Here is a 27,763-nt window from a genome sequence, read left to right as displayed (position 1 = left end):
ACTTAGTGTATTTACTACCATTTGTCTCAATTTGCAATTTGTTTCAAAATTTCATTTTATGTGAAGTGTTCCACCTTTTTCAAAAGGTAAGATGTCAGCCATTAGAACCCCTAGTTCCCTTGAGACCTATTGTAAGTACGTGCAGCCATTAGATTCCTGTCCGTGAGCATTATGACATGATTCTGAAGCATGTGTCTTTTATTGTAGGCAGCGATGTGTTATGTCCATGTCACAGCCCTGGTGGCAGAATATCTCACGCGGAAAGGTAAGGAATGATTCCTGTGTTTTGTGAAATGAATACAGAACTGTACAAAGCAGCCAAGACAAGTGAGAGCCGTTCAGAAAGATCGGGAGGTGGGAGGTTTGGATTTGGTGTGTGTGTGTGTGTGTGTGTGTGTGTGTCTGTGTGTCTGTGTGTCTGTGTGTCTGTGTGTCTGTGTGTGTGTACGCTATATTCATTATTTTATTCACATTTGCTTGGCTTGGTAGGCACAGCAGAAATGCCAATATCAAAAACAAAACTGTATGGCATGTTATTATATAACCTTTAACTAATGGCTCTGTCTTGCAAAAAACTAGTTAATGAGCTTTGCATCTGGGTGTCCTTGACTGGCCAATCTCAAGCTGAGATTTATTTTCCCTTCAGATTCCCACTGGAACTGTTTATCAATCAAATGGCAATTGTAACAGGAGATTATTTGACAGTGTTTTCTGGAACCGCGGCCCAGTTGGCTTTACTATGTGGGAAGGCAGCCTTGCTGGCTAGAAACCTCGCCTCCCCAGGGAAGGAGGAGAAGGCAGGAGTGTGTGGGTGCTGCTCATTTGTGCATTATGTGTTTGTTCCCAGATGAGCAGGCCATGAATTCGTTCACAGGTTCTTTTGGTTAAACACCAGTCGTTCATTTTCAGTTTGAAATCAAGAACACCAAGGTTTTTAGAAAAGCTGGTCACGTATGCCTGTGTCCTAGAGCACAGCAGCACCAGATCTGGCCAACACGAAGTACATTTACAAAGTGAGAAATGATATAAAGTCATGTGCCAAGGCCAGGGAATTTCTGTATTTCTGGGACAGCTGGCTGTTTGGAATGGAATTTAAGGGAGTCTAGGCTTATCCTACATCAGAGCCCAAATGAGAAAGAAATTAAAGAAGGGCTCCATATTCTCTTGCTACTAGCATGATTTCCTGTTGAGACCTTTTGTCAGGTAACACATTTCCTCGTGTTTAGAAGCAGACATAGCCCTCCGTCCGGAGCTGCCCCTCTTCCCCTACAGCCACAGCACCTGCCAGAGGAGGCGCCGGGGAGGTGAGCCTGAGGGTGGGCCCGGCCCCCAGGGCCCCCACTGCCCCATCCACATGACACTTAGAGGTGTGGGGGTTTTCTCTTGCAACGCTGCATGGATAGGCTCGGCTCTCTTTCCCTCCCTTCCTTTCCTCTCCGGTTTCCATGGCAATCTGTTCCTGTGCAAGGACCGGAGGCACTTGGGCCACCCTTGTAGTTGTCCCCCTGGAGCTGAGGTGCATATTTAAACGTATTCTCTACTGGAAACCTGGGTGGTTGGCTTCTGTAGTTTTGCTTTTTGTACATTAACATAGCCTCAAGTTCCTAGATTAATGCTTGCCATAGGGGAAGCTTTTGTCTCCAAAGAATAAGAGCAAGTCTCCTGTGGGATAGTGGCAGAGACCTCAGACAACCCGTGAATGGCTCCGAAACCCTGACCATCGTGTGCAGAAAAATACCTGACGTCACAATCTACTCTTTCGGGACTTGATTTCAAAATACTCTATACTCCTCTTTTTTCTGAATTAGGGGAGGTCTCCATTCAAGTTTTGACTTCTGTTTTGTTTTATTGTAAAGTGATCTCAAAATAGAGTGGCAAAGATATTTGAGGTCCTTTCTGTACTTGATCACCTTTGCCCAGCTGGCATTGTCCAACTGACACAGAACTTTTCCCCAGTGACTCCCAAGTTGAGTGAAGGCCCCAAATGGGCCATTATCGCTTGAGGCCTTTATCCTTATCCCGGTTGTTTATCCCAGCTCCAGCCTTCTACCATCTCCCCCAGAGAATCTGAGTGCACAGGCCCCTGAAGCATTCATGCTGTACGGGCTCCTGCTCTTCTGTTTTGGGGAAGAAAGAAGGCCTCTCCTTACCCTTCGGGCAGCAGATATGGAACCAGCTAAGACAAGCTCTCCACTCATGGCTGCGGCTCTTGAGTTACATCTTGGTAGAATGCTTTGTGAAAGAGAAGAGCGAGTTCTAATCCGAGTTCTGGGTTACCCCCAGCCAGAGTTGGGGAGGTGACAGCTTGAAGGAAACAGTCCTTTTTGAGTCCTGTGTTTCGCTTTGATTGGCTTTGGCTTTATTTTTCTTGGTATCTGAGCATGGTCCATCTTACCAAGTCAAATTAATGTTACTTTTTTAACTATTAATTGGATCCAATATGTGTTTCCATTTATTTATGGTTTATTTAAGGATTACATATATTTTAATAAAGGTGGGTGAAAAATTAAAACGAGCAAAGAATTGAGGGAGGTGAGGTGAACTATGAGGAAGCAGATGAAAAGCACCCAGTGGCTCCCTGTGAGAATGGGAGCCTGAGACATAAGAGGTTTCAAAGTCAGTCGTGTCATTCAGCACAGAAACGTGGCAGGCAGGGAGAGCCCTCCAGGTCCATCCAATTGCGGGTCAGTGACCAGCTCTCTCCCCTGCTGTCTCCATTCTAGGCATGTTTAGACAAGGATGCACAGCTTTCAGGGTCATTACCCCAAACATAGACGAGGAGGCCTCCATGATGGAAGATGTCGGAATGCAAGACGTCCATTTCAACGAGGTGAGCACCTTGGCGAGCGTGGGCTTGTTGGGTCATGGAGTGTCTCAGGGCCGGCTGTGCTCTGCACACGAGGGTTTTCTCTGGGCGGCTGCTGGCTGCACACTTCGCTCTGACCAAAATAATGCTCCAGACGGCTGACACAGAGCAGCGAAAGCTACGCCATCCCCCTGTCTAGGATTTCCTCCTTGTCTCTGGAAAGAGCTTGAGCAGCTCATTTAGGAGGGAAGTGAAGCTGAGAGCTCAAACAGTTGTGGTAATAGGTGCAGTATTCTGACCAGAAGGTTTCTCATTCTTTCCAGCCATTAATTTCTCCAGTTCATGGGTTTTATTGCTATTTTAATCTGACTTTTATTAGCACCACACTCTGCCCAACTGAACTAACCGGCCACTCTGACTTTTAAATCAGTGTCTCCAACACTGACCTCTCCCCCATATCCACAGACACTCAAAGCCATGAGAGGCCAGACTGGGCTCCAGGGCAGAGCAGACCTGGTTCTCTGCCTCCACTGGAGTGCCTTAGTCCAGATTCTTCTCACCATTAGTAAAGAAGACCACCCCGTCCTACCCCCAATAGAGATCAGAAAGTTTGACCTAAGATCATCATGGCAATTTCTGTAATTTTTTTGCCAAAACAGGATCACCTTGCAGCCACTTATCTGGAACCAGAAAGCTTTGAAATAAAGTTAGGAATTTGAACAAATGCCAGTTGTCTGCTTATGTTCCCTGAATTTCCTCTTTGATCAATGTCTGCCAGAAAGGTTTTTCATGTGTGCCCGCCTCTCCTCAGCTCAGGACAGAATGAAATAGTCAAGGGAAAGCTAGTTGATCCTGCCTGTCTTTTAAATAAAGGAAAATAAAATTGTCTGTTTCTTCATGTAGAGAGAAAGAACAGAGAAAGAAAGAAATACATTCTTCCTCTGTTGTATTTGTTTTTATGATGTGGAGGTCCTACGATTAATATTATGACTTTTAATCGTGTTCTTGCCCAGTAAGTAGAGCCATGATCAGACATCTTCAGTGACCTTAACCAGGACATGTTAGCAGATTACACTTTGAGTCAGTTCTCAAAGTGTGGTTGAGGGAACCCCGGACCTTTTGGGAAGTCTTTGAGGTCCTTCCTTTTCCAACTGGATGTGTGTGTGAGGCTGGACTTTCTTTGTATACATCGTCCAGAACAGCATATTGAAAAGATTGAAAGCAGAAGCAAATATGAGAATTCAGGTTTCTCCTATGACATCAGATGTTAAAGAGAGTTGCAAAAACGTAAAATAGTGCTACTTTTTCCCCTAATTTTTTTTTTGGGGGGAGGGGTGAAATTTTTTTCATAAAAAATGTTATTTTTTCATTAACATAGGTTTATTATTTTAATTAAATTAATAAACCTTTTAGTATTTTCCAGTTTCCAGTCCATATAATATATGTAAATATTGAGAGATAACACCCATATACATAAAAGTTCTCAGTCATTTTTAAGGAATTCTCAATAATTTCAATGATATATAAAGGGGTCTTAAACCCCCAGAGTTTAAGAACCACTGTCCTAAATTGGTCTCAAATGAACCTCTCAATTAAAAAGTAAGCATGAAAAGAAAGATAATATATTGAATGCATTTCACATGTAAATATTAAAATAACTTTAACCACAATAAAGTTTTCGGAGTAGCCCGAAGGATTAAAAAAAAAAAAAAAAAACAGCAACAACAAAAAAAAAGGCCTGTTATTACATGGCGTTAATAGTTCAGCTGCCTCTCTACCTTGAAATGCCTGGGCAAAAGGTAATTTTTAATTTTTGCTCTGAAGTGTGCGACCTGTCACTGAGGCAATAAGGCTTGCACACTCTTGGCTTTGAACTCCTCCTTCAAGGTGTTTGACTGGGTTCTTCTCTGAGAAGAGGCTTGAATGTATTGTCTCCTTGCAGAAAGCACCCTTGTCCCCCGTGCCTAAACAGACCTCTGGAGTCCAGCATTTTGTTTAGAATTTGGTAAGGAAAGCAACTATGCCAAGAACAACTACGGAGTTGAAAGTAAACAGTTCTCAGTAACCTGTCCCTCGGGGATGATAAATGAAGCTCAGGTCAGCCCATCTGACTAAGTATCAGGCTGGAGTAATCACTGCCGGCGAGGGAATCAGCCTAGGAAATCATGTGCAGGCTTTCCTGAGGAAATTTGTGAATGGCATCCAGTCTGATCACTAAACATATGAGGGGGTAACTTTATCAATTATTTCCAGAATATGGATTTTCCACCCTGTCCTGGAAGCATAAAGTTGGTAAATATTTAACAAGGTCCATAGTACGTGACCATCTATAATGATTAGGGTATGACTCGGTGGGGTTATAAAGTCGTGTGCAACCCCTGCACATCAAGACTGAAACTAGCTGGGAGTTGAAAGAATAACATGTTCTGAACAAATTTTTTTTAATGTTTGTTTACTTGAGAGAGAGACAGAGAGACAGAGAGACAGAGCATGAGTGGGGGAGGGGCAGAAAGAGAGAGAGACACAGAATCGGAAGCAGGCTCCAGGCTCTGAGCTATCAGCACAGAGCCTGACGTGGGGCTTGAACTCACAAACTGCGAGATCACGACCTGAGCCGAAGCTGGAGGCTTTACTGACTGAGCCACCCAGGCACCCCAAGAATAACATGTTCTAAAAGCCAGGAAAACAGAAGTTGCCACACACATTTTTGCTTTGGCTATCAGGACATTTCAAGAAAAAGAGAAAGTTGAACATTTCTCTCCCAGAAGGAGTTTTGGGAAAAGCTGATGGGAATAGGTGTGTAACATATAGCTTAATAAAGATCATTGCCCTTTTAATCTGTGTTATTAGATGTACTTAAATGCCTCGTGCTCTCCTAATAGGATTTTCGTGGAGCTGCATAAAAATACACAGTTCTCCTAGCAGCAGACCACAGATGGGTTTTTATTGATCGCAGTTCATCTTCCCGGACTCTGATCTAAAGAGCAGACTCCCTCCCAGCTGCTTTTGATTAGATAAAAAGAAACATCCCATCCTGTTTACAATTCTGTTATGCAATTTGGAGTCCGTGCAGATTGAAGAATTCCGAGTCCCCTGTGATGTCAAAATTCTACACAGCCCGTGAAGTTTTGGGGATCCCTCATGCAGGATCCCATGAAGAAATAGGTAGCATACTCAGGACATTGAAGAAAGGCTAATAAAGGGACTATTTTGAAAAGTTTAGACAGGGTATAGAGAAACCAGTAAGTAATATCTCAGTACCCTTGAGGTGAGCAACAACCAGCTTACCACCCGACACCCTGTGGGCCAGGGGAGGGGAGAGAAACCACATGGAGGGGGCGCCTGACAAATTTTAGGGGTGAGCTCAGTCCTGCACCCTGGCAGAGAGGGGCAAGTGCATAGCCACCCCATCCTCCCTCTCCTCCTGCCCTCTAGGCTCCTACCGAGCCTTCCATGTTCTGAACTCAGCCAGGAGCAGAGGACAGGGAGCCCAGCATGCAGGCCAGCGGTCTGGTGCTTTGACCTCCCAAAGCACAGAGCGAGGAAGGACAGGGCCAAGAGGGACTCTAGAAGGGGAAATAGAAAATACAGTTCATCCTGACCAGTTGCCCACTTGTTGAAATTTCTTTGTAACCCCAAAATCAATATCCGTGGAGGCACTTTTGTAGTCCTTCAGGTCATTGCAGTAGTGACTGGTGAACTTCACCCATGCAGCTTGTCTAATTGCTCTACCCTTGGCTCACACCAGGACATATATGTCCCGCTTCATTTTGCAAATATTTACCGAGCTTCCTTGGCACTGAACAGGGTACTGAAGATAGCCGTGTGAGCAAGGTATGGTCCCTGCCCCGGGACACTGGACTGCGTGTGATGCTTTCTTCCCATTGAGGAGAAACACCAAAACCACAGTCCCTTACAGTCTCAGCTAGAAGTTGTCTGAGTTCTTTGTGACCTGGAAATTTCTAATTTTTAATTTATTTTATTTTTGGGGCGGGGGAGGGAGAGAGAGAGAGCAGGGGAGAGGCAGAGAAAAGGAAGACAGAGAATCCCAAGCAGGCTCCACGCTGTCAGCACAGAGCCTGATGCAGGGCTCAAACTCCCGAACATTGAGATCGTGACCCGAACCAAAGTGAAGAGTTGGATGCTTAACTAAAATTAAGAGTCAGCTTGGTTGGCTGAGCCGCTCAAGCTCCCCATGGAAATTTCTATATTTACGTACATTGATTCATTCTATAAACTAGCTCTGTGCCATGTGTTAGCTTGAGGATGTATAACTGATGTACCTGCCTCAGAAAGCTTTATCTGGTACAGTGGCCCTCAAATTTTAGTGTGCCTAGTTAGAAATTACTTAGATTCCCAAGCTCCCCTGCTCTGCTAATCCCCATATTCGGTGGGTGACTGTGGTGTCTGAAATCTGGTTTGGTTTTGGTTTGGGTTTTGGTTTTGGTTTGTTTATTTTGGGAATCTGTATTTTAACAAGCATCCCAAGTGATTATTCTGCTGTAAGGGATTCTCAACTCTAACTTGAGAAGAATAATATGGTGGAGATGTGAATTAAGCCATGAAGTATGCCATTGCTCAAGCACAGTCACGCATTTACTTTCTTTCTAAATGGCAGATAATAGGGACAACATTTAGTTTCATAAGAATTATGATTAGATTAAATTAATGCCAGATGGAACAAGTGACATTTAAATGAAAATGTTTAAATACACTGCACATACACAGGCTACTATAGGCTTTTTTGTGCACACACACCCCCATACACAGCATTAGTGTGCTAATTCCACAGACAGACAGGTCCTCGGTGACCTCAGTTGCATTGCTATGGCACACTTAAAAACGGAACTGGCTAATTACATTTTAAACAGCTGTCTCAGTGGCTTATGAGCTTAGGGTACTGAGATCTTCTTAAGGTCAGTCTAATAACATAAAAAGTGAGCTTTCCAGATGCATTAAGTTCATTGAGGATTTTTTTTCCAACCAGTAATTACTTACACTTCTTTGCGTGGATTGGCAATTTAGAAGATATATCTTGGCATTTAAATTTTAAGCGAGGTGATAAAACCATTAGGCTTTCTGTATAACCACCTTTCAAGGTCATCACTGTCCAGCCATTGTCTGGATTAGCTCTGGTTTTCAGGTTCTGTGATTGCTGAGAATCCTAAGTAAATTAATACATGGAATTATATTGAGAATATTACTCATATATGTCCCAGTGTTTAATTACTATGACATCATAGTTTCTACGACTCTACAATTTTGTATTGACATACGGTCTCTCAAAATGAACTATCAATGATTACTGGTTCTTTCTTTTCTTTTTTTTTTCTTACTGGTTATTCCTACTCAAAATATTATGTCTATAAATGTCTAGGTATTTGTAGACTTGACATTGGCTTGAATAATTTACCTGACTAAATTAAACTTTGATGTTCAGTAATCCACACTCTACTTTAATGAGAGGACTTATCTTTTTTTTATAGAAGCCATTTTTAGTTTGTTTTTGAGTAAAATCTATACAGACTTTGCTTTTATAGTACATATCACCATTTCTTTGTAATAACTGATATCAGAGTGATAAGCTACAGATCTGCCTCCTGAATAAAAAAAAAAGATAAAATAACATCCAGTAGCATATAAAAAATTGATGGCACGTTATTTTCTTTTTTTTTTTTAATTTTTTTAAATGTTTATTAATTTCTGAGACAGAAACAGAGCATGAGTGGGGGAGGTGCGGAGAGAGAGGGAGACACAGAATCTGAAGCAGGCTCCAGGCTCTGAGCTGTCAGCACAGAGCCCAACGCGGGGCTGGAACTCACAAACTGTGAGATCATGACCTGAGCCAAAGTTAGTCGCTCAACCGACTGAGCCACCCAGGCGCCCCAATGGCATGTTATTTTCTAATTGCCAGTTGCCATCAGATTGTGATACTTACTTCAATTATTTACTAAGCTCTATTCACTTTATCAAACTTTCCCATTTTCCAACCATTCTAGAGAGTTTCCCTGGTTGAAGTCCATCTTTTTTAACCAAATATGACAGATTTTACCATCATTAACTCAGCAGTCCATTGATATGCTACTTGAATTCAGGTTTCATCGTTATTAAATTTTCCATATGTTTCCAGTTTGACTAAACAGGAGTAAGAACACTATTCAAATCTTAGTCTCCCAGTCTGGGGAATTTGGTACAGGAGATTACCCAAAAACTCTATTGTGCAACTCTAATGCACAAGGGGAAGAGAGGGAGTTAGAACCTTTTCTGATTTCTTCTTTGTCTATAGCTGTTTCTATGTAGTAACATATTACTACATACTAGTACTAGTACGGTAGTTACTAGACAATATTTAATGTTTGCAGTTAAAAGACCTGCAACAAAAGTTTGAGGCAACTGGTATACCTCTTTATAAGCACTGGCTCCGAGTTTCACAATTTGTGAAGTTCACGATTTGACAGTTTTACGATTTGTATGTTGTGAACATGACAGAAGAGGTAAATGTCTTGCTTTAAAGATTTTTTTTTTTAAGTCCGACATTACTTTCTGGTAAATTGATTCACAACTACTTTAAATGTATTTATTTTCTTTGGGTCTGTTAACTGTTGGCATTAGGCCTGAAGTGAAACATTAGATTACTAGTGAAAACCATAGGTCCTACCCTTCGTTTACAGTATAATAAAGGGTACAAACATGTGTAAAGGCAACTGGCCTTAAGAGATATATTAGCAAATTTAATCTAGCAATATAGAAACAAGAAAAATAAAGCATGACCAAGTGGGCTTTGCCCTAGGATTGCACTGTTGGCTCAATATTGGAAAACCAATCAATATAATTCACTATGTTAACAGAATAAATAAAGAAAACTGTATGACCATCTCAATAGATGTAGATAAATCATTTGAAAAAATTCAACATCCATTCATGGCCTAAAAAGAAACAACAAAACTAAGAAGAGAAAAGAACTTCCTCAACCTAAAAAGGATTATCTACAGGGCACCTGGGTGGCTCAGTCGGTTAAGCAGCCAACTTCAGCTCAGGTCATGATCTCACCGTCCATGGGTTTGAGCCCCACTTCAGGCTCTGTCCTGACAGCTCAGAGCTTGGGGCCTGCTTTGGATTCTGTGTCTCCCTCTCTCTCTCTGCCCCTCCCCAGCTCGCACTCTGTCCCTGTCTCTCTCAAAAATAAAAATAAAAAAGATTATCTGCAAAAAGCCGGCAGCTAACATTATACTTAGTGGTGAAAGACTGAGTGCTTTTCCCTAAAATTGGAAACAAAACAAGAATATCTGCTTTTGCAACACTCCTATTCAACATCGTGCTGGATGTCCTAGCCAGTGCAATAAGGCAAGAAAAAGAAATAAAACTGCCTGTATTCATATTAGATACGGTTGTCTTTGTGACAGAGAAAATCCCAAAGAATTTACAAAAAAAATTACTAACATTGGGTTTAACAAGATAACAGGATACAAAATCAATATTCAAAAAGCATTCAACCTTTTTCACGTTTAGAGATTCTTATACCATGGTTTCACCTATCAGTGATTGTTTTATATTATTCCTACAAACAGGTGTACTGGATGACTTTAAATCTTACTCAGTAAAGCACTTTCCTTGAAAGAAACCCTCAAAATTAAAAAAACATTACTATTTATAATGACATCAAAAACTTAGATATAAATCTATATAGGTTTCTATGCTAAACACTACAAAACAGTGATGAAAAAAATGAAAGACCTAAATATATGGAGTGGAAGATTCCATATTGTTAAGGTATCAATTCTCCCTAAACTGATTTATGGATTCAGAGCAGTTCTGATCAAACTCCCATCTGGAGTTTTGGTAGAAATCAACAAAATGGATTCAAAATGTATATGGAAAAGCAAAGGAAGAGACTAGCCACAACAGTTTTGAAAAAATTCAACAAGTCATACTATCTGACTTTTAAGGTTATTATAAATTAGCATTAATTCTCAATTGGGATCATTTTGTCCCCATCTCCCAGGGGACTTTTGGTAATTTGTAGCTAGAAATGTTTTTAATGTCACATTTAGGGGAAAGGGGGAAAGGAGAGGGTACTGCTACTGGCATCTAGTAGGCAGAGGCTTTGGATGTTGCCATAGATTCTGTAGTGCACAGGACAGACCCCCAGAACAAGGAATTGTGTGGCTCAAAATATCATTACTGTCACTGTGGAGACACCCTTCTCTAAAGCTGTAGTAGTAATCAAAACTGTGGTATTGAATGGCACAAGGATGGACACCTCTATCAATGGAACAAAATAGGGAAACCAGAAATAGATTCACACACATACAGTTCAGTTGACTTTTGATAAGGATTCAAAGGCAATTCAATGAAGAAAGGATAGTAGTCTTCATCAAATGGTGTTGGAACAATAGGACATTTGTATAAAAAAATTGATCCATACTTTATACTATATTGAGAAATTACTTCATGGATCATAAACTTACATGTGAAACTATTAAACTTCTGGAAGAAAACATAGGAGAAAATCTTTGCCAACTTGTGTTAGAAATTTCTTCAATATAATATGTCACAATCCAGAAAAGAATAACTTGATACATTGAACTTCATCAGAATTAGAAACCTCTGCTCTTCAAAAGACACTGATCAGAAATTCCAGACACAAACTACAGATTGGGAGAAAAGTACAGACATGTCTGGTAAAGGACTTTTATGCAAAATATGTAAAGAACTCTCAAAAGTCAATAATAATAACCCAGTGGAAAAATGAGTCAAAGATTTGAATAGACACTTTGCCAAAGCTATACAGATGACAGATAAGCATATGAAAATTTGCTCAACATCGTTCATGAAACCCCACTCAAATGGGCTTAAATAATAAAGATCAAGTAAATTGTCTTCCATTAGGAAATTACAGAGAGATTGACAGCAATCGATGCAAATGTTTTACAGAGTTATCTATGACATAGTTGTTTTGGGAGGGAGGGGGAGCTCTCCACTCTGTTACTAAGGCAGACGGGCCCCTGGTTGGCCATGAAATGGATGTCAGCCCCTGTCATGTTCCCTGCCGCCTCTCCTGTCTGGGCTGGTGAGAAAACTTCTCTCACTTCAGTCCTAAGATTCACCCTGATTGGTCTGTTTAGGTCCCATGTCCACTTTGGAAACAGTGTGGCCAAGGGGCGCCTGGGTGGCTGAGTCGGTTAAGTGTCCGACTTCGGCTCAGGTCATGATCTCACTGTCACTGAGTTCGAGCCCCACGTCAGGCTCTGTGCTGACAGCTCAGAGCCTGGAACCTGCTTCAAATTCTGTGTCTCCCTCTCTCTACCCTACCCTGCTCTCTCTCTCTCTCTTTCTCTCTCTCTCTCTCTCTCTCTCTCTCTCTCTCTCTCAGAAATAAACATTAAAAAAACATATTTAAAATGAAACAGTGTGGCCAGGAAATAGATTTATGCTGATTAGTTTACACCTGAGCCACATGCCCCAGCCCTTGTGTCATGGCAAGTGTTAGCTTCCTTCAAAGTGCAAGGACTTTAATAGAGGGGGGCTGACTACCCAAACTCCAGTAGGTAGAAACTTCCAAGGAAAGGAGGAAACGATGCTGGTGTGGCAGGCATCATGCCCACTACGTGCCATTACTAAATTGCTCTGAGGTGTCTAATTGGGTTTAAAGCCACAGTTAAATACCTTTGTGTTTCAGCATTGTCATTGTTTCCCAGAAAGGAAAAAAATTGAAATTCTAATTATAAAAAGAACTCAACAAAAATTGAGAGACTGTGTGAAGTGATCAATGTCAGTTTTTCCCATGGTATTAACTATTACACGGTCATACACTGTGATCCTGCATTTCTGCTTGTAAATGACTGAAAAATGGCTCATTAAAGAACATAGTGGGAGCACCTGGGGGGCTCAGTCAGTTAAGCATCCAACTTCAGCTCAGGTCATGATCTCACTTTTTGTGAGTTCGAACCCCACATCAGGCTTTCTGCTGTCAGTGCAGAGCCTGCTTCGGATCCTCTGTCCCCCTCTCTCTCTACCCCTCCTCTGCTCGCATTCTTTCTCTCTCTCTCAAAAATAAACATAAAAGATTTTTTTAGAAAAAGAGCATAGTGATGAGCTATAACAAGTGTGGAAGTTAGTGTTTAGAAATATTATGTGTTTTGAAATTTTCTTCCTAACCCTGTTAACTGGTTAAGCATTCTGCAAAGAATACGCTGTCATGTTTCCCGTAACACTGTTCTCTGGCCGGTGGCCTTTTTCTTTGATCAGGATGTGCTCATGGAGCTTCTAGAGCAGTGTGCAGATGGACTCTGGAAGGCTGAACGCTATGAGCTAATCGCTGACATCTATAAACTCATCATCCCCATTTATGAGAAGAGGAGAGATTTTGAGGTATCAGAGTGGTTTGTTTCTTCCTCTTTGAGAGGACGGTGGGACGACACATACACCCAGACCTTCTTGTATGCAAAGAGAGCAAGCAGACCCCAGTCAGAGATGACCATGTGGCCTCTGACCCTCTGTGTGATGCTGGAGGTCACCACCCTCAGAGCCATGATGCAACACCAAATCTCAAAAAACAAGGATTGGTAACTGTGGCACTCTACTTTTGAAAGGTTGCCAAGAACAGAGTTTTATGATCATCAGGTGCCTTCTTCCTCAGAGCTCTTCCTTGCTCCCCTGCATGGAAAGCCGGTGTCCTGTCATCCTTCCTGGGCTGGGGGGTATGGGGTGGGGAGTTGTCCAGCTTGTTTGAGCTTATCAAAGAAAGTAGGAAAAGCAGGGACTAAAGATGTCATTGTAGGACTCTACCATCTCCAACATGTCACATTAACTTGAAAACAAGTTGCTTACCACAATGTGGAGATTAGATGGGTCCTTGGTACGCGAGGTGGCTTTCTGGGTAGAAAACATTGTAATCAAAAAAATGTGCATTACCATTGGTTTTTGGTTTTTGGTCTTTTGGGTTTTTGTTTGTTTGTTTTTGTTTCTTTTACTCAAGTCCAAGGAATTTTTACTTATTCATTCTCATTTAATTATTTTACAATTGATCCTACTAGTTACAAGTGGGAAGAAATGGGTATTTTGTCCTGTTTTCCAGAGGCTAGCCCATCTGTATGATACACTACACCGGGCCTACAGCAAAGTAACTGAGGTCATGCACTCTGGCCGCAGGCTCCTGGGGACATATTTCCGAGTGGCCTTCTTTGGACAGGTGAGGCTCCTCTCTGTTCCGCAGACCGTCCTTCTAAACCCTTGGGGTTTTTTGTTTTTTAATTCTATAAAGTTGTATTTTGTAAGTGTTCTGTTTTCTATAAATGCTAATTTGATGAATTTGTCATATTTAGTATGGTTCTTATCTTCCTCAGTAGTAAACTTTCTGCTTTTTTTCTTTCTTCCTGTCTTTTCTTTATTACTTTCTTAAGGCAGCGGTAAGTTCTCCCTCCATAAGACATTTTTAGTGGCATCTTTGGTACTTCCGTGTGACTTGCAAGTTTCCTTTTCAAGTCTGTATGTATATCTGTCCAATCATTACAAACTCAAAAAAAAAAAATTAACATTTTATTCCATTTACAGAAATAAATCACTTGTTTCCTTACACATCTACACTGCATGTTTTAAAATCAAAATTAAGACTTTCTGGTTTCCTTTGTTCCCTGTGCATCCTCTATTTTGTAATATAATATCTCCACAAGTATATTTACTGTTGTAATATTTCAGAAACCCTGTATAAAAGGGTTCATTTAAATTTAACTGAAAGTTTAACCTCCAAAGTCTCTAACATGATTAAATGATATAAATTATAATCCATTTATTTAGGGTGTGTGGTTTTCTGTGAGCACTATATAACCTTCAATTTATCCTGTTATTGTCTTTTATAACTTTATAGCAATACCAGTTTACAGACAGTGAAACAGATGTGGAGGTAATTACAGTAAATGCTTAAAAAGCAAGTAATGTAGTGAAATTACTGCATCTACACTAGTTTGATGTGGGTGTTATTTGTCTCATGTTAGCCTGCATTTTTTTTTAATATACTGTGTTTTTTGCACCATTTTCTCTCTTTTATTTTTAGACGAGAAACTTTTTTTTTTTTAATTTCAAGTATTAACCCCAACCTGGACTTTAAAATTTTCAACCTTTTTCACTTCCCATGCAATTCTAAGCCTTGCTGTGTTCAGCAGACATGATTGGTGCTAAACCACATGATAATCAACTGGTGATCATGAAATTCTTTGCTGATGCCATGCTCCAGCCCTTTCATATTTTTCTCCTAAGTAAAGCAAAATAGAATTTATACAAACTTCAGGTAACGTTTGCCATAACGTTTGCCAGAGCTGCTCCAGACTGGAATGTTTCTGTTTATGCCGTAAAATCCTGTGAAAATGGGGGAGGCATGAGATGTGAGGTGTGTACATTTCCTGCCGAATCATTTCATAGTGAGCTCTTCTTCTTGGGAATGTGAAACAGGCTTGAATCCCATCATTAGATCATGAGAGAACAGTCTCAAGTCCCCAATCTTTCATTTCACTCAACATTCTTGAATGAGTTTGCAGTTTTGTGTTTTCTTTTATCTTTGCAACCTGATTTCACGTTATTATCATTTTCCTTCCTATTGAGAGAGCCTGTTTAAGTAGGACTTTATTTTAGAATCATTCCCTCCCACCTTTTTTTTTTTTTAACCCCTATAACACAAGAGCCCTTCCTGGGTGGTAAGCCTGGGGCTATACCTGGAAACAGCTCTAATTGTGCTTTATGTCACAGGGATTCTTTGAAGATGAAGATGGAAAAGAGTATATTTACAAAGAACCCAAACTCACGCCTCTGTCAGAAATTTCCCAGAGACTCCTTAAACTTTACTCAGATAAATTTGGTTCTGAAAATGTGAAAATGATACAGGATTCTGGCAAGGTATGACCATGTTTGGAAATGTTTCATAGTCATGATATTGTATTGATTGATTATTCAGCCTGTGGGCTGAATGTGGGACCTGTTTTTCCAGACCACTTCCTCTAAGGAACAACCTCTCCTCTCTTGTGCAGCAGGGATGATGGAAGGGAACCTGGGGCCTCACCACTCCGAATAGACTTTGATGCTCACCCTGATTTCCACCCCACACCTCTCCTGGCCACCCGAATCCTATTGCTGGTCCCCTATGGGCATCAGTGCATTCGGGCTGATGTAACAAACACCGCAGACTGAGCAGCTTATCAACAACACGAATTTCTCATAGTTATGGTGGTTGGGAAAACCTAGGTCAAGACGTCAGCAGTTTCTGTGTCTGGTGAGGTCCTCCTTCCTGGTTCACAGATGAGTATCTCCTCCCTGTGTCCTCACATGGTTGAGGGGGTGAGGGGTCTCTGTGGGGCCCCTGTTAGAAGGGCATGAATCCCATTCGTGGGGGCTCTGCCCTCATGACCTGGTCACCTCCTGCCTCAGTGCCATCACACTGGAGGTTAAGATTTCACCCTATGAGGGGAGCCTAGATGACCCAGCTGGTCAAGCATCTGACTCTTGGTTCAGCTCAGGTCACCATCTCACGGTTCGTGAGTTTGAGCCCCGAGTTGGGCTCTGTGCTGATGGTGGACTCTGTGCAGCTCTGTGCTGGTGGTGCAGAGCCTGTTTGGGATTCTCTCCCCTCCTTCTCTCTCTGCCCCTCCTCCACTTGTGCTCTCTCACTCTCTGTCTCTCAAAATAAATAAGTAATCTTTAAAAAAAAATGATTTCACCCTATGAATTTGGAGGGGACAGACGTTCAGTCCATAGCAGCAAGCCTCAGAGAGATACCCTGACTCACTGGTTATCCCTCTGTGGGAACTTAGATTAGAACCTCTGTCATCACCGGGTGCCGTTTTCCTCAGAAACCTTCCTTGGCCCCACCTGCGTGGGAAAACGGTGTCTCTGCCACGTTGGGTAGCACACCTCCTTGCACCTGCCTTCCAGAAATTCATTAAACTCTCTCACCCACTGCTGTCTTCTTCCCTCTTTCCTTGGTCCTCACAGGTGAATTCTATACCAGAGAGTTGCGTGAAGGAAAGGGATAAACACACGTTGTTGGTCTGTTTTTAACCAGAGCCCTTAACACGACCTTTTGAAGGCCTACTTTTTTCCTAAACTGAACTACCCAGGTCCAATTTGCCTCTTTCTCTGAAACTGAAACCTTTGTCTGTGTCAAGCTGTGGCTTCAACGTGACAACCTCTCCTCGGGACCCTCATGTGCATTCTTCTTCCCCCTCAATCCGCTGTCCTTGTAGCAGCTGGAACACCTTCCCGACCTTCTTCCCTTCCCCCAAACACCGGTCCTCCGTTGCTCCTGTTTCGCACGTACAACTTCGGAAATGACAACTAGGGAAATACCACTGAGAACTAGGCAAGCATGTGCATTTCCACTGCTTTTACATTGCTTCTGCTAAGGAGAGCCACATTTCATAGGTTTGAACACAGTTGTAGCGATTGGCCGGATGGCTATTTCTAAAATAGAAGTTAATAACTCATGACTTTATGTATTTTCTTAACTTCCAAAGTTTTAGGCACGTCCATACCCATTTTTCATTTTTCTTCACAAACATTCCTGTTGAGAGGACAGTGGCGCATGATAACTAGAGGCTTTTAGCAAAACCTTCTTGGCATATTTATTTGTCAGCCCCAGTTCCAGAATTGTCTCCAAATTCTTTGCCCTCGTTTCTTTCACACCCTTCCCCTTTTATTGCTCTACAAGCTTAAATACAATTCATTTGCGCAAAATTCATTTGTCTCCCTAATATATTAGCTATTGGGCTTGTATGGGAAATATCTATGTTTAATGTTCTATCTAGCACGTCACAGATGTTAGAGCACTGCTAATTGAATTGTAGCAATGCAGTTTTAAAAGCGTTTATGTGCTGAGTTAATCAGGAGCTAAACTTATGGTTAGATTAGTCTTAGACTAGTCTGTACTTGTATTAATTCGCCCACTTCTATTTACATATAATCTGTGGATTAATTATAATTTGAGGTTCTAGGTATTAAACATTATTACTAAAATAAACATTTTTCTCTCTAGGCCAAATATGTAAAAATGCAGTTCAGGAAGCCAGCAGGAGAATCCAGACAGGGAGTCACTCAGCAAGAAAACTAACATGATGTCTTAAAAAAAATTCAGTGTCAGAAAAAAAAAAAGTGGAGAATATTAGATTAAATATGATCGTTTATTAGATTCTGGTTCAAACATAAATAGTGATAAATAACATTCTGGGGACATTTGAGAAACTTTAACGGACTGGGTGTTGAATTAAGTTAGTTTTATTGGGTATGATATACATTATGGTCATGGAGGAGAATGTCCTCCTGTTTAAGAGATGCTGGTGGAAGTGCCATGATGGATACCACTTACTTTGAAATGGTTCAACAACAACAACAACAACAACAAAAAGTCTATACGTACATGTGTAAGTGTGCGTCCACGTATGCATGTGTGTGTGTGTGTGTGTGTGTGTGCTTGAACAAAGCATTAGCAATTGTTCTAAGTGGTGGATGTGTGGGTGTTTGTTGTACTATTTTTTTTCCCACTTTTCTAAACTTTTCCAAATCTTGTATTAATAAGAAGTGGAAAGACAAGCTTAGGGATGCTTTGAAAGAGTCCGTCAAATAGCACCAATCTCCCCTTTTGTTTATTCCCTTAAAGGTCAACCCTAAGGATCTGGATTCCAAGTATGCATACATCCAGGTGACTCACGTGATTCCATTCTTCGATGAAAAAGAATTGCAAGAAAGGAAAACGGAATTTGAGAGATCTCATAACATTCGCCGCTTCATGTTTGAGATGCCCTTCACTCAGACCGGGAAAAGGCAGGGCGGGGTTGAGGAGCAGTGCAAACGGCGAACCATATTGACAGGTACCGTTGCCCTGGCTTCTCTTCGCTTCTTTTCTTTTTTCTTTTCTTTTCTTTTCTTTTCTTCTTTCCTTTCCTTTCCTTTCCTTTCCTTTCCTTTCCTTTCCTTTCCTTTCCTTTCCTTTCCTTTCCTTTCCTTTCTTTTCCTTTCCTTTCCTTTCCTTTCCCCTTTTCTCCTTTTTTCTTTTCCTTTCTTTTCTTTTCCTTTCTTTGCTTTTCTTTTCTTTGCTTTTCTTTTTTTATTAATTTATTTTCGAGTTAAATAACATACAGTGTAGTCTTGGCTTCAGGAGTAGAACCCAGTGATTCATCTCATATGACACCCAGTGCTGATCCCAACAAGTGTCCTCCTTAATGTCCGTCACCCATTTACCCCACCCCCTCCAGCAACCCTCAGCTTGTTCTCTGTATTTAAGAGTGTCTTATAGTTTGTCTCCCTCTCTGTTTTCATCTTATTTTTCCTTCCCTTCCCCTGTGTTCATCTGTTGAGTTTCTCAAATTCCACTTAGGAGTGAAATCATATGATCTCTTTTTCTAACTGACTTATTTCGCTTAGCATAATACCTTCCAGAATCCCATACAGACATTAGCCTGGACACCGAGGTAAAGAATTCTCTGGAAGGGATCCAGAAGCTTCTAGAAGGAAGGGCCCTTCAGGCTTAGTTAACTTTCCCCAGATATCTATTTCATTTTAACATTTATCTAATGCTTACTTTTGAATACTCCTGACATTTTTCTATTTATCTGTTAACATTTTCTTCTTCTGCTCAACCAGAAGTTCACACCTGAAGTCAAGTCACTGACCCTTTTTTAGAATCTGATGAAACCAGTGGACCCTTATCTCCTCAGAGAGCTTTTGCACACAATTTCAGGTGACTTACAGACACCTTCTGAAACCCATGCAGACCCCTCTCCAGGCCCAGGGCCTCAAGAGCCCCTGCACACAGTTCTGTGTCTCCTTCACAGGAAGAGACCCCTACATGTCTTTCTCACACAGTTCCTGGCCTGAACCTGGTCAGGGATTTTAGACTGAGTGAATAAATAGGATATGAGGTTGGATCCCTTGTGTCTCATCTCAGAGAGTGGCTGGCCAACCTCAGTTTGGATACCGGCCCTAGCAGGAAGCTCACTGCCTTCAGAGGCTCTCCGTTCAGCTGTGACAGGAGCTTTAATAGATCCTTGGACACTGGTTAGCCATTGATAACCCATTCTCAGAAATGTGTTTTGCATCATTTCCTAGTTCCTGACAGTGTAGACTCTTACCTTCTCTGAGGGAACCTGACCTTGTCCACTCTTGGGTTGGGGTCAGCAGCGTGACTAGGGTAACCTAAAATAGAACACTTTCTTGACCTCAAAAAAAGTCGGTGAGAGGTCTGCTCAGAAAGCCAGGTGTGTCTACATCCGCTGTTTCAAAGAGTGATAGTTCAGTAGAACCAGGAAGGTGTCCATTGCTCTGTCTAGAAGCTGATGTTGCCAGGCAATAATAGGGAACAGTGTGATGATGAGTGAAAGGACCCCTGTTAAGATGCCACATTTCACATGGGCTCCATTCTCATCACTGAACTGGACATTTTCAGTGGGTGAGTCTGTATCTCAGTAAAGCTATTACCAAAGAAAGAACATGACTCATTGTAAAATAGCTCAGAACAGCATATTACAGAGAATTCTTCACCCTTCCTAGGAAGGAACTGAGATAAAAGTTAAAATTAAAAAAACAAAAAAACCTCCTGCTTTCTTAAAGAAAGAGCCCCTACTACTTTTAGAGTAATGATAACACGTGAAATTCAAACAGTATTGTCCTCAAAAATGGTAGTCCCTCCCCATAGGGAGAGGAGTTGTTTTTTTTCATGGACACAGTAGCAAATTCTTCTTCTTAGACAAGATAACTACATTTCTAGGTGGGGTCACTATGCCAGCTTGGGGCATTTATCTCTACAGTCATGACCTTAAGTCCGTGCTTATCACACTGTTCCTGGACCTGCAGCATAAGCATCATCTGGGAACGGGAGAAATTCAGATTTGTGGGCCCCGCCCAGCCCTGCTGAATCAGAAACTCTGGGCGTGGGGCCCAGCTAGTTGTGTTGAACAAGCCCCCCCAGGTGACTCTGGTGCCGCTCCAGTTTAAGCACTGCGCTTAAAATAAACCCAGTTCCCTGATGAGTCGGGGTCAGGATTTTTTATTAGGATTATTCTGCTCAGAAGCATTATCGATTCAGAAACAGTGTTTTCCCTGGCCAGATTTCCTTCAGGGTCACAGTTTATCATTTTGTCACAGAAATGTTTTTGATCAGCTAGAGAACAAGAGCAAAGCTCTGTACCTGCCGGAACAGAGGAGACAGAGTATCACCGCTGCAGAGAGAGACAGAGTTAACACAGGGGTGTCAGCTCATCTGTGGGGATGGGAAAGTATGGGCAGTACAGAGCCCGGGCCTCGCCCTGCAGACCCAAGGCAGTGCTCACTGTGATCCCGGGCAAGTCACCTAACCTCTCTCTATGCCTTAGTTTCCCCATCTGTAAAATGGATAGACTTACACTATCCATCTTGTGTTGAAGAACATCATAAATGATACCCAGGAGGGGCAAGAATGTACTTTATTTCACTGGATCTTATCCACCAGTGGTCCCCTTGCCTTTTGAGGTTGCTAATGAGCCAAAGGGGATTACAGTACAACAAAATACCCAAAAAAGGTATAGTTTTCACTCTGAAAGATCTCCAAATATCAAAAGGATAGTTTCTGGGCAGCATAAAGATTTAGAGAAAGGGTTGTAAAAATGCTACTAAAAACACGTGAGCTCCGTATCAACCTTTACAGGCACACAGACCAGGATATTCCAAAGACTTTGAACTTGAGAGTTTTCCCCTATGTTATTAATCCTTCAGGCTCTTCTTCCATTGCTTTCCTTCAAACCAGACCTTTGACCATTCAAGTTGTGGGGGAGCCCCGGCCCTGCCTGCCCTCTGAACCCGGCAAAGGCTCACTTCCCTGGGTAGGTCAGTCAGTTTGCTGCAATTGTGGGATCATTTGGAAAACCAGGAAAACCTCCACACCGCTTCTGTGTAAATTTCTGAGCCTGCCTCCTAACTTAACCCCCTCCTCTCTTCCTGTCATGGAACTCCTGCCGTGGAGCTTCTTCCCAATCACTATTCCAGAGTCTTCCAAATCCTGCCCAGACTCCCACTCAGGGGAGAAATATTCTCCTGCTCTTCACCTTCTATTCAGTCTCACCAGGCTGTATAGGCACCCATGGCCCTAAGCCCCTTCTTCCTCACCTTCCTTCCTGAAAGGCCGCACGGCATGAGGTCCGGCCATTTTATAGTAACGTGATGCTTCACTCAGTCAGTCACCTAACCTTCCACCCTCCAGGCCACTTTGCTCTTTCATTTAGCCATTTGGACACTAATGCATTAATTGATTCCACAACATTTGTGGACCACAGGCAGTATTCCATCCTGGCTTTGTAACAAAACACACACGTCTGCATTAGGCAGTCTAGCAGAAGGAGACAGACAATAACCAGTAAACATAATGGGTAAACATACCTGTGTTGGAAGGTAATACTTGTTCTGGACAAAAGCAAAAGGAGATCAGAAAGGTGGGACTGAGGGGGTAGGGTTGCAATTTAAAATGGAGTAGCCCAGAGGGGCCTCACTTGAGGAGGTGACACTTTAGTCCAGACTTGAAGGAGGTGAGGGAGTAGGCCACGCAAACATCTGGAGGAAGAAGGAGCTGTCTGGGCAAAAGCCAATGGGTGGGGGTGCTTGTGCCCAGCACATTCAGGGGACAACCAGCAGGCCGGCATGGCTGGAGCTGAGTGAGTCTGAGGGAGAGGAAGAAAGATGGGACCAGCAAGGAAGGCAGGGGGATCCCAGCTCACGTGGACCTGGTGGGCTCATGCACAGGCTCTGAGTTTTCTGTATCATTATACTCTCCCTTGCTTCTCTAAGTCTCCACTTACCATCGCAAGACTCAGGACTTTTACGCTGAATGAAATCCGTATAGTCCGCATACATCTCACAGACATCCGTGGAATTAACTGTTCTCTCGGAAATACTCAAAAATAACTGTGATTACGCTAATCACCTGTGTTTTGACACCACTGTTAGCCTCATGAAACGCTTCCACGGCACTTCTTACTCATGACAGTGCAGTGGCAGTCTGTAAAGCGCTTTCTGTCCACCCCCGGGTGCACCTCTGGCTCCCCGGCTGGAGAGCAGCGAGGCCCAGGTCTTACCACGCTACCAAAGAAGCGTCAGGTTCCAAGAGGATTGATCAATCCCACTGCTGCCACTTAAAAACCATCCACAAGGAATGCAAAAGAAATAGGAGACACAGACCTTTGGTCTGTGATCGATAAAACATTGAGGGACTAGAACAGGCCTGTCAGGGTGTGACTTGAGGCTGCGGCAGGCTGAACACCTCCCGCTTTGTGCAGACTTTGGGTGACCCACCTGGACTCTGTGCTGCATGGTGCTGGCCCTGTTTTCTCACTGAGGCCTTTCTAAGTAAACTCTCCCTAGCCACTTACTAAACAGCAATGATCCAAGTGTAACATTCCCGTCTTACTTTGGCTTGTTAAAAAATAAAATTAGCTTTTAAGCATTTATATTCATGTCTATTCATACATATATATTAAATAAAGATATTAGAGATATTTATATGCCATGTAAAGCAAAAAGGTAGAAATTTAAAACAGACCCAAATTAGAACTGGCTGTTTTTCTATTCATTTTGTTGATACGTTCAGGCTTCTTATTAAGATAAGTGAAAACAATACTATTGGTTGGTTTTTTTGTAGGGGAGAAAAAAGTATAAGAAAACGTAAATATTCTTATTTCTGTTTTTTATTCACTTCTGTTTCAAAATATCTTTATGATTAGTGTGACTTCAACAGCCTGAATATCTGGTTTATAAAATACTTGGAAATATGTTCTCACTTGTTATTTTTCACTGATTTCTCTGATTTGTGCAAATTCAAGCATGTAATTCAAAATTCTCTAGAGAAGTGAATTTTCTCAAGGATATGTTTATGGAACTATTTTCTGGACTTAAAATCTGGTCTGTTGATATCTCAAAACTCTGTACCGTTCTTAATGTTTTCAAAGCCCTCTTATACCTACTAGTCTTTCAGATCTCACAACTTCCAAGGAAGGTAAGGCATTTATGGTTAAGAAAACTGAGCAGGAAATGATAGTAATTTCTTCAAACATACACAAAAAGACCCAACTCTCTTGACTTTGCACCATACAACCTGTCATTAAACATGCGCAGTGATAAAGGAAGACAGTGCTGTGGTTCCACGAAACCCTGGCATGTGACTTTAGCAAGCTTTGGGTTCCTTATCTATAAAATGGGAATAATAAGTACTTCTACCTCAATAGTAGTAAAGACGATACAAGCTGCAGCATCATTTCTGGGACTCGTTCCTCCACAGCAATACACTGCTTCCCTTATGTGAAGAAGCGGATCCCCGTCATGTACCAGCACCACACCGACCTGAACCCCATCGAAGTAGCCATTGACGAGATGAGTAAGAAGGTGGCCGAGCTCCGGCAGCTGTGTTCCTCAGCCGAAGTAGACATGATCAAGCTGCAGCTCAAACTCCAGGGCAGCGTGAGCGTTCAGGTGAGCCCATCGCTGTCAAAGCAAACCACAGGGCAACAGTCGCAGGGGCTCATTTGGACCTTGGTAAATTTCAAGCCCAGCAAGGTCTAGTGTAGATCCCTACTTGACCTGGTCATCCCAGTTACCTTCCAGTATCTGTGCAGTGTCTCCTGATACCAGAAGGGGGCGCTAGACTTGGGGCCCCCATCCAACTCCACCTGGAGGAGTGTCTTTTTAGTACTTTGGGGAATTCTAGGTGCCTAACTGGAAACATCAAGACTCTTCTAAATATAAAGAAGTGTGAATAGCTGTAGGGTTCCTTACAAAACTGTTGTTTTCTGGTTTCTATGAAAATTGTATCTGAAAAAGTACCTTAAGTTTCACTCTCTTAATGGTATGTTTTGATTAACAGAAATTTATTCATTTTATGGTAAATTAATTAATTTTTCCTTAATTAGTAACATTTTTGCGCCCTCTTTAAGAACTTCATTCTTAAATCTGTCTCAAAAATGTTCTCCAATGTTTTCTTCCTTTGTTTAGTATTCCTGTATAGATCTGCAATCCAGCTGGAATCTATTGTATGTGGTAACAGATAGGGGTCAAGATACATTTTTTCCATATAGTTATCCAAGCAATGTGCACCATTTAGTGAAAAGATAATTTTTTATCTACTGATTATATATGTATGTTCAGTTGTGAAAATTCAATAAGGTATGACCTCATGGTATATGTACCTTTTTGTTTGTATATTATACTTCAAAATAATTGGTTTTTAAAAGGTATCTTACTTACATGATTTCCAAGGAAATTGGCAAATCACCTCCTTCCAGTGATTTGTATGCTTCTTGCTTTAGTGATTTTTTAAGTATATATAGATAATTCTAGCACATGTTTTACACACACACACACACACACACACACACACACACACACACATCCTTATATCCAATTCCTTTCTTCAAAGAAGGTTACATTTGGGGCACCTGGGTAGCTCAATTGTTTAAGCGTCCAACTTCGGCTCAGGTCATGATCTCATGGTTCATGAGTTCAAGCCCCACATCAGGCTCTCTGCTAACAGCTCAGAGCCTGGAGCCTGCTTCAGATTCTCTGTCTCCCTCTCTGCGCCTCCCCCACTTATGTTCTATCTCATAAATGTCTTACATTTATGAAAGTTGCATGTAGATGTAATATGTAAGTTTTAAGGGTTGTTTTCATTTATTTTCTGGAATCAGTTCTTGTTACCCTTCTAATCAAATACACACTGGATTGTTGCCTAACATTTTCTAAATGTCATTCACCACAAAAGGGCTTGTAGATGTTTCAACCTCTTCCCTCATGACCTGAAAGACTTATGTACCAAAATAAGTTATCAAGTGAATATGATAAATATTCTAACAACATGAGCAATTACATAATGGGTGCAGAGGCCACACTTTTCTGCAACTATAAAAACAAAGCCACTCATTAACATAGCCTGGGAACATCCAGCCTCTATCAGAACACCAGCGGAGAGGTATGGGCGCCAGTAAAGGGTGGGGCTGGACAGGTTGAGCTTTCTAAAGGGCATAATGTGCCCTTCCATTTGACAGCGACCTTAGAGATTTATAAATACCCAATCATCTTTAAGAAGCAAAGATCATTATTCCATGATGATGAGTTTCTTTTTAAAGTTTATTTCTTTATTTTGAGAGAGACAGACACAACGTGAGCAGGGGAGGGTAGAGAGAGAGGGAGAGAGAGAATCCTAAGCAGGCTCTTGAGCCAATGTGGGGCTCGAACTCACCAACCATGAGATCATGACCTGAGCTGAAACCAAGACTCAGACGCTTAAATGACTGAGCCAACCAGGTGACCCTGAGGAGATTATTTTTTTTATACGTGTGTGCCCACCAAGGTAACAGTGAAGTTGCAGCTATAGGAAATTAACTTTACCATTTTATTTAGGTATTTCTGTAATTCTTATACCAAGAACCTTACTGGGGTTTCTCTTGTATAAGACAGAGCCATCATGGTGGCTATATGACTCTGTACTCCAAGATCTGGTTATGTTAGTCCTTATGAAATCATATCATCTTTCCTGTTTGCATATCCTTAAAATTGAGTATATTGTGTCATTTTAGGTAATTGGTCATTTGGGTCATGTCCAGATCATTAGCATAGTTCCCCATGCAACACCAGTATGATGATACCTGCAGTCATCACAGGTTAACTAGTTGTTCCTGACTTGGAGGCCCATCTCCCACCACTGTGGCCCTCTGTCTCCCCACCTCTGGTATGAATTCCCATACCTCAGCTCTCCTGCCATTACTGCACAGGTCATGCCTACCGTGGGTCAGAACCAGAGCCCAGCTCCTTCACCAACAGTGACAGACCCTCCCTACTTATTTACTTCCAAGCCCGCCAGACCTCCCAGGGAAAATGATGTGATAATCACATGTCAAGTTCTTTCTCATGCCATCTCAGATGCCTAGGACTTTCTCTTTCCCACCCAGTGTATCTGACCTTCTTTCTCTCCACATTCCCATGTATCCTGACTATCCAACTTCAAGGAACTCTTCTTAGCTAATCAAGAGATGCAGGGTTCTGGTTCACTCACCCTGTTGCTAAATGCCCCTAATCTTTGGCATTCCAGCACACCTCAGCTGGTTACTTCATTTGAAGATAGCAAATCGATTTGCCCATGGCTGTCTACACAGTTCAAAGAGGTGAACAGTTTTTTAAAAATTGGCCAATATACTATATTCTTTAGTTTTTCACTGAACTCACACATGGACCTTCAGTCAGTGTAGCATAGCACAAATACCAATTGGAAGACTTGGGCTCTGACCTCAGGTGTTTTGCTTATTGGCTGTTCAACCTTGAACAAGCCCTTCAGTTTTCCAAACTCTGCTTCCTCCTTCGTAAAATGAGCCATCATCTCAAACACCCTGATGATGTCTGAGGTGATAAAATCAAATGACATATAATAATATAAGCTTTGTTCATGGTTTCCTCTTTCAGATTGTCAGTTCCTGGAGGGCAGGAGTCATGACTAGCTTGAACAGCATTGTTAGCACATGCCAACTGAAACCAAATCAATGAGAATGGTCATTTTTATAATAACATACTTTAAAATCTTTGTTCTTGATCTAGGTCAACGCGGGTCCACTAGCATATGCCCGAGCTTTCCTAGATGACACAAACACAAAAAGATACCCTGACAACAAAGTGAAGTTGCTTAAAGAAGTTTTCAGGTAAAGTACACTGGAAATGTCTCTTTCTCTTCAAGTATCCATCATATCTGTGCTCATTCAAGAAAGAGGTGCTACCAGTTGGACTCTCTCTTTGTCCTCAACATGCCTTTATTTCCCTCTCTCTTACCATTTCAGGCAATTTGTGGAAGCTTGCGGTCAAGCCTTAGCGGTAAATGAGCGGCTGATCAAAGAGGACCAGCTAGAGTACCAGGAAGAAATGAAGGCCAACTACAGGGAGATGGCGAAAGAGCTTTCCGAGATCATGCATGAGCAG

The 27,763-nt window shown here is 41.9% G+C and overlaps 1 protein-coding gene across 25 annotated transcripts in view; it reads left to right on the top strand.

Moving 5' to 3' along the window:
- DOCK9 (dedicator of cytokinesis 9) overlaps positions 1-27,763 on the top strand; it is a 291,625-nt gene that overhangs the window by 260,538 nt on the left and 3,324 nt on the right. For 8 of the 25 annotated variants that reach the window (XM_043582155.1, XM_043582080.1, XM_043582145.1 and 5 more), the window contains exons 44-55: positions 208-265; positions 1,227-1,304; positions 2,724-2,830; positions 13,055-13,177; positions 13,884-13,997; positions 14,209-14,214; positions 14,673-14,708; positions 15,548-15,694; positions 18,447-18,657; positions 24,087-24,277; positions 27,389-27,489; positions 27,625-27,763. In XM_043582155.1, the coding sequence (XP_043438090.1) occupies positions 208-265; positions 1,227-1,304; positions 2,724-2,830; positions 13,055-13,177; positions 13,884-13,997; positions 14,209-14,214; positions 14,673-14,708; positions 15,548-15,694; positions 18,447-18,657; positions 24,087-24,277; positions 27,389-27,489; positions 27,625-27,763 (1,311 nt within the window). The remainder of the gene's footprint in view (positions 1-207; positions 266-1,226; positions 1,305-2,723; positions 2,831-13,054; positions 13,178-13,883; positions 13,998-14,208; positions 14,215-14,672; positions 14,709-15,547; positions 15,695-18,446; positions 18,658-24,086; positions 24,278-27,388; positions 27,490-27,624) is intronic. The other 17 variants (XM_043582204.1, XM_043582242.1, XM_043582187.1 and 14 more) reach the window with 5 other exon arrangements.

The sequence above is a fragment of the Prionailurus bengalensis genome, chromosome A1 (assembly GCF_016509475.1).
Source record: "Prionailurus bengalensis isolate Pbe53 chromosome A1, Fcat_Pben_1.1_paternal_pri, whole genome shotgun sequence".
NCBI lineage: Eukaryota > Metazoa > Chordata > Mammalia > Carnivora > Felidae > Prionailurus > Prionailurus bengalensis.
Note: the sequence above shows the minus strand (reverse complement) of the source record. Positions and strands in the feature narration are given on the sequence as shown.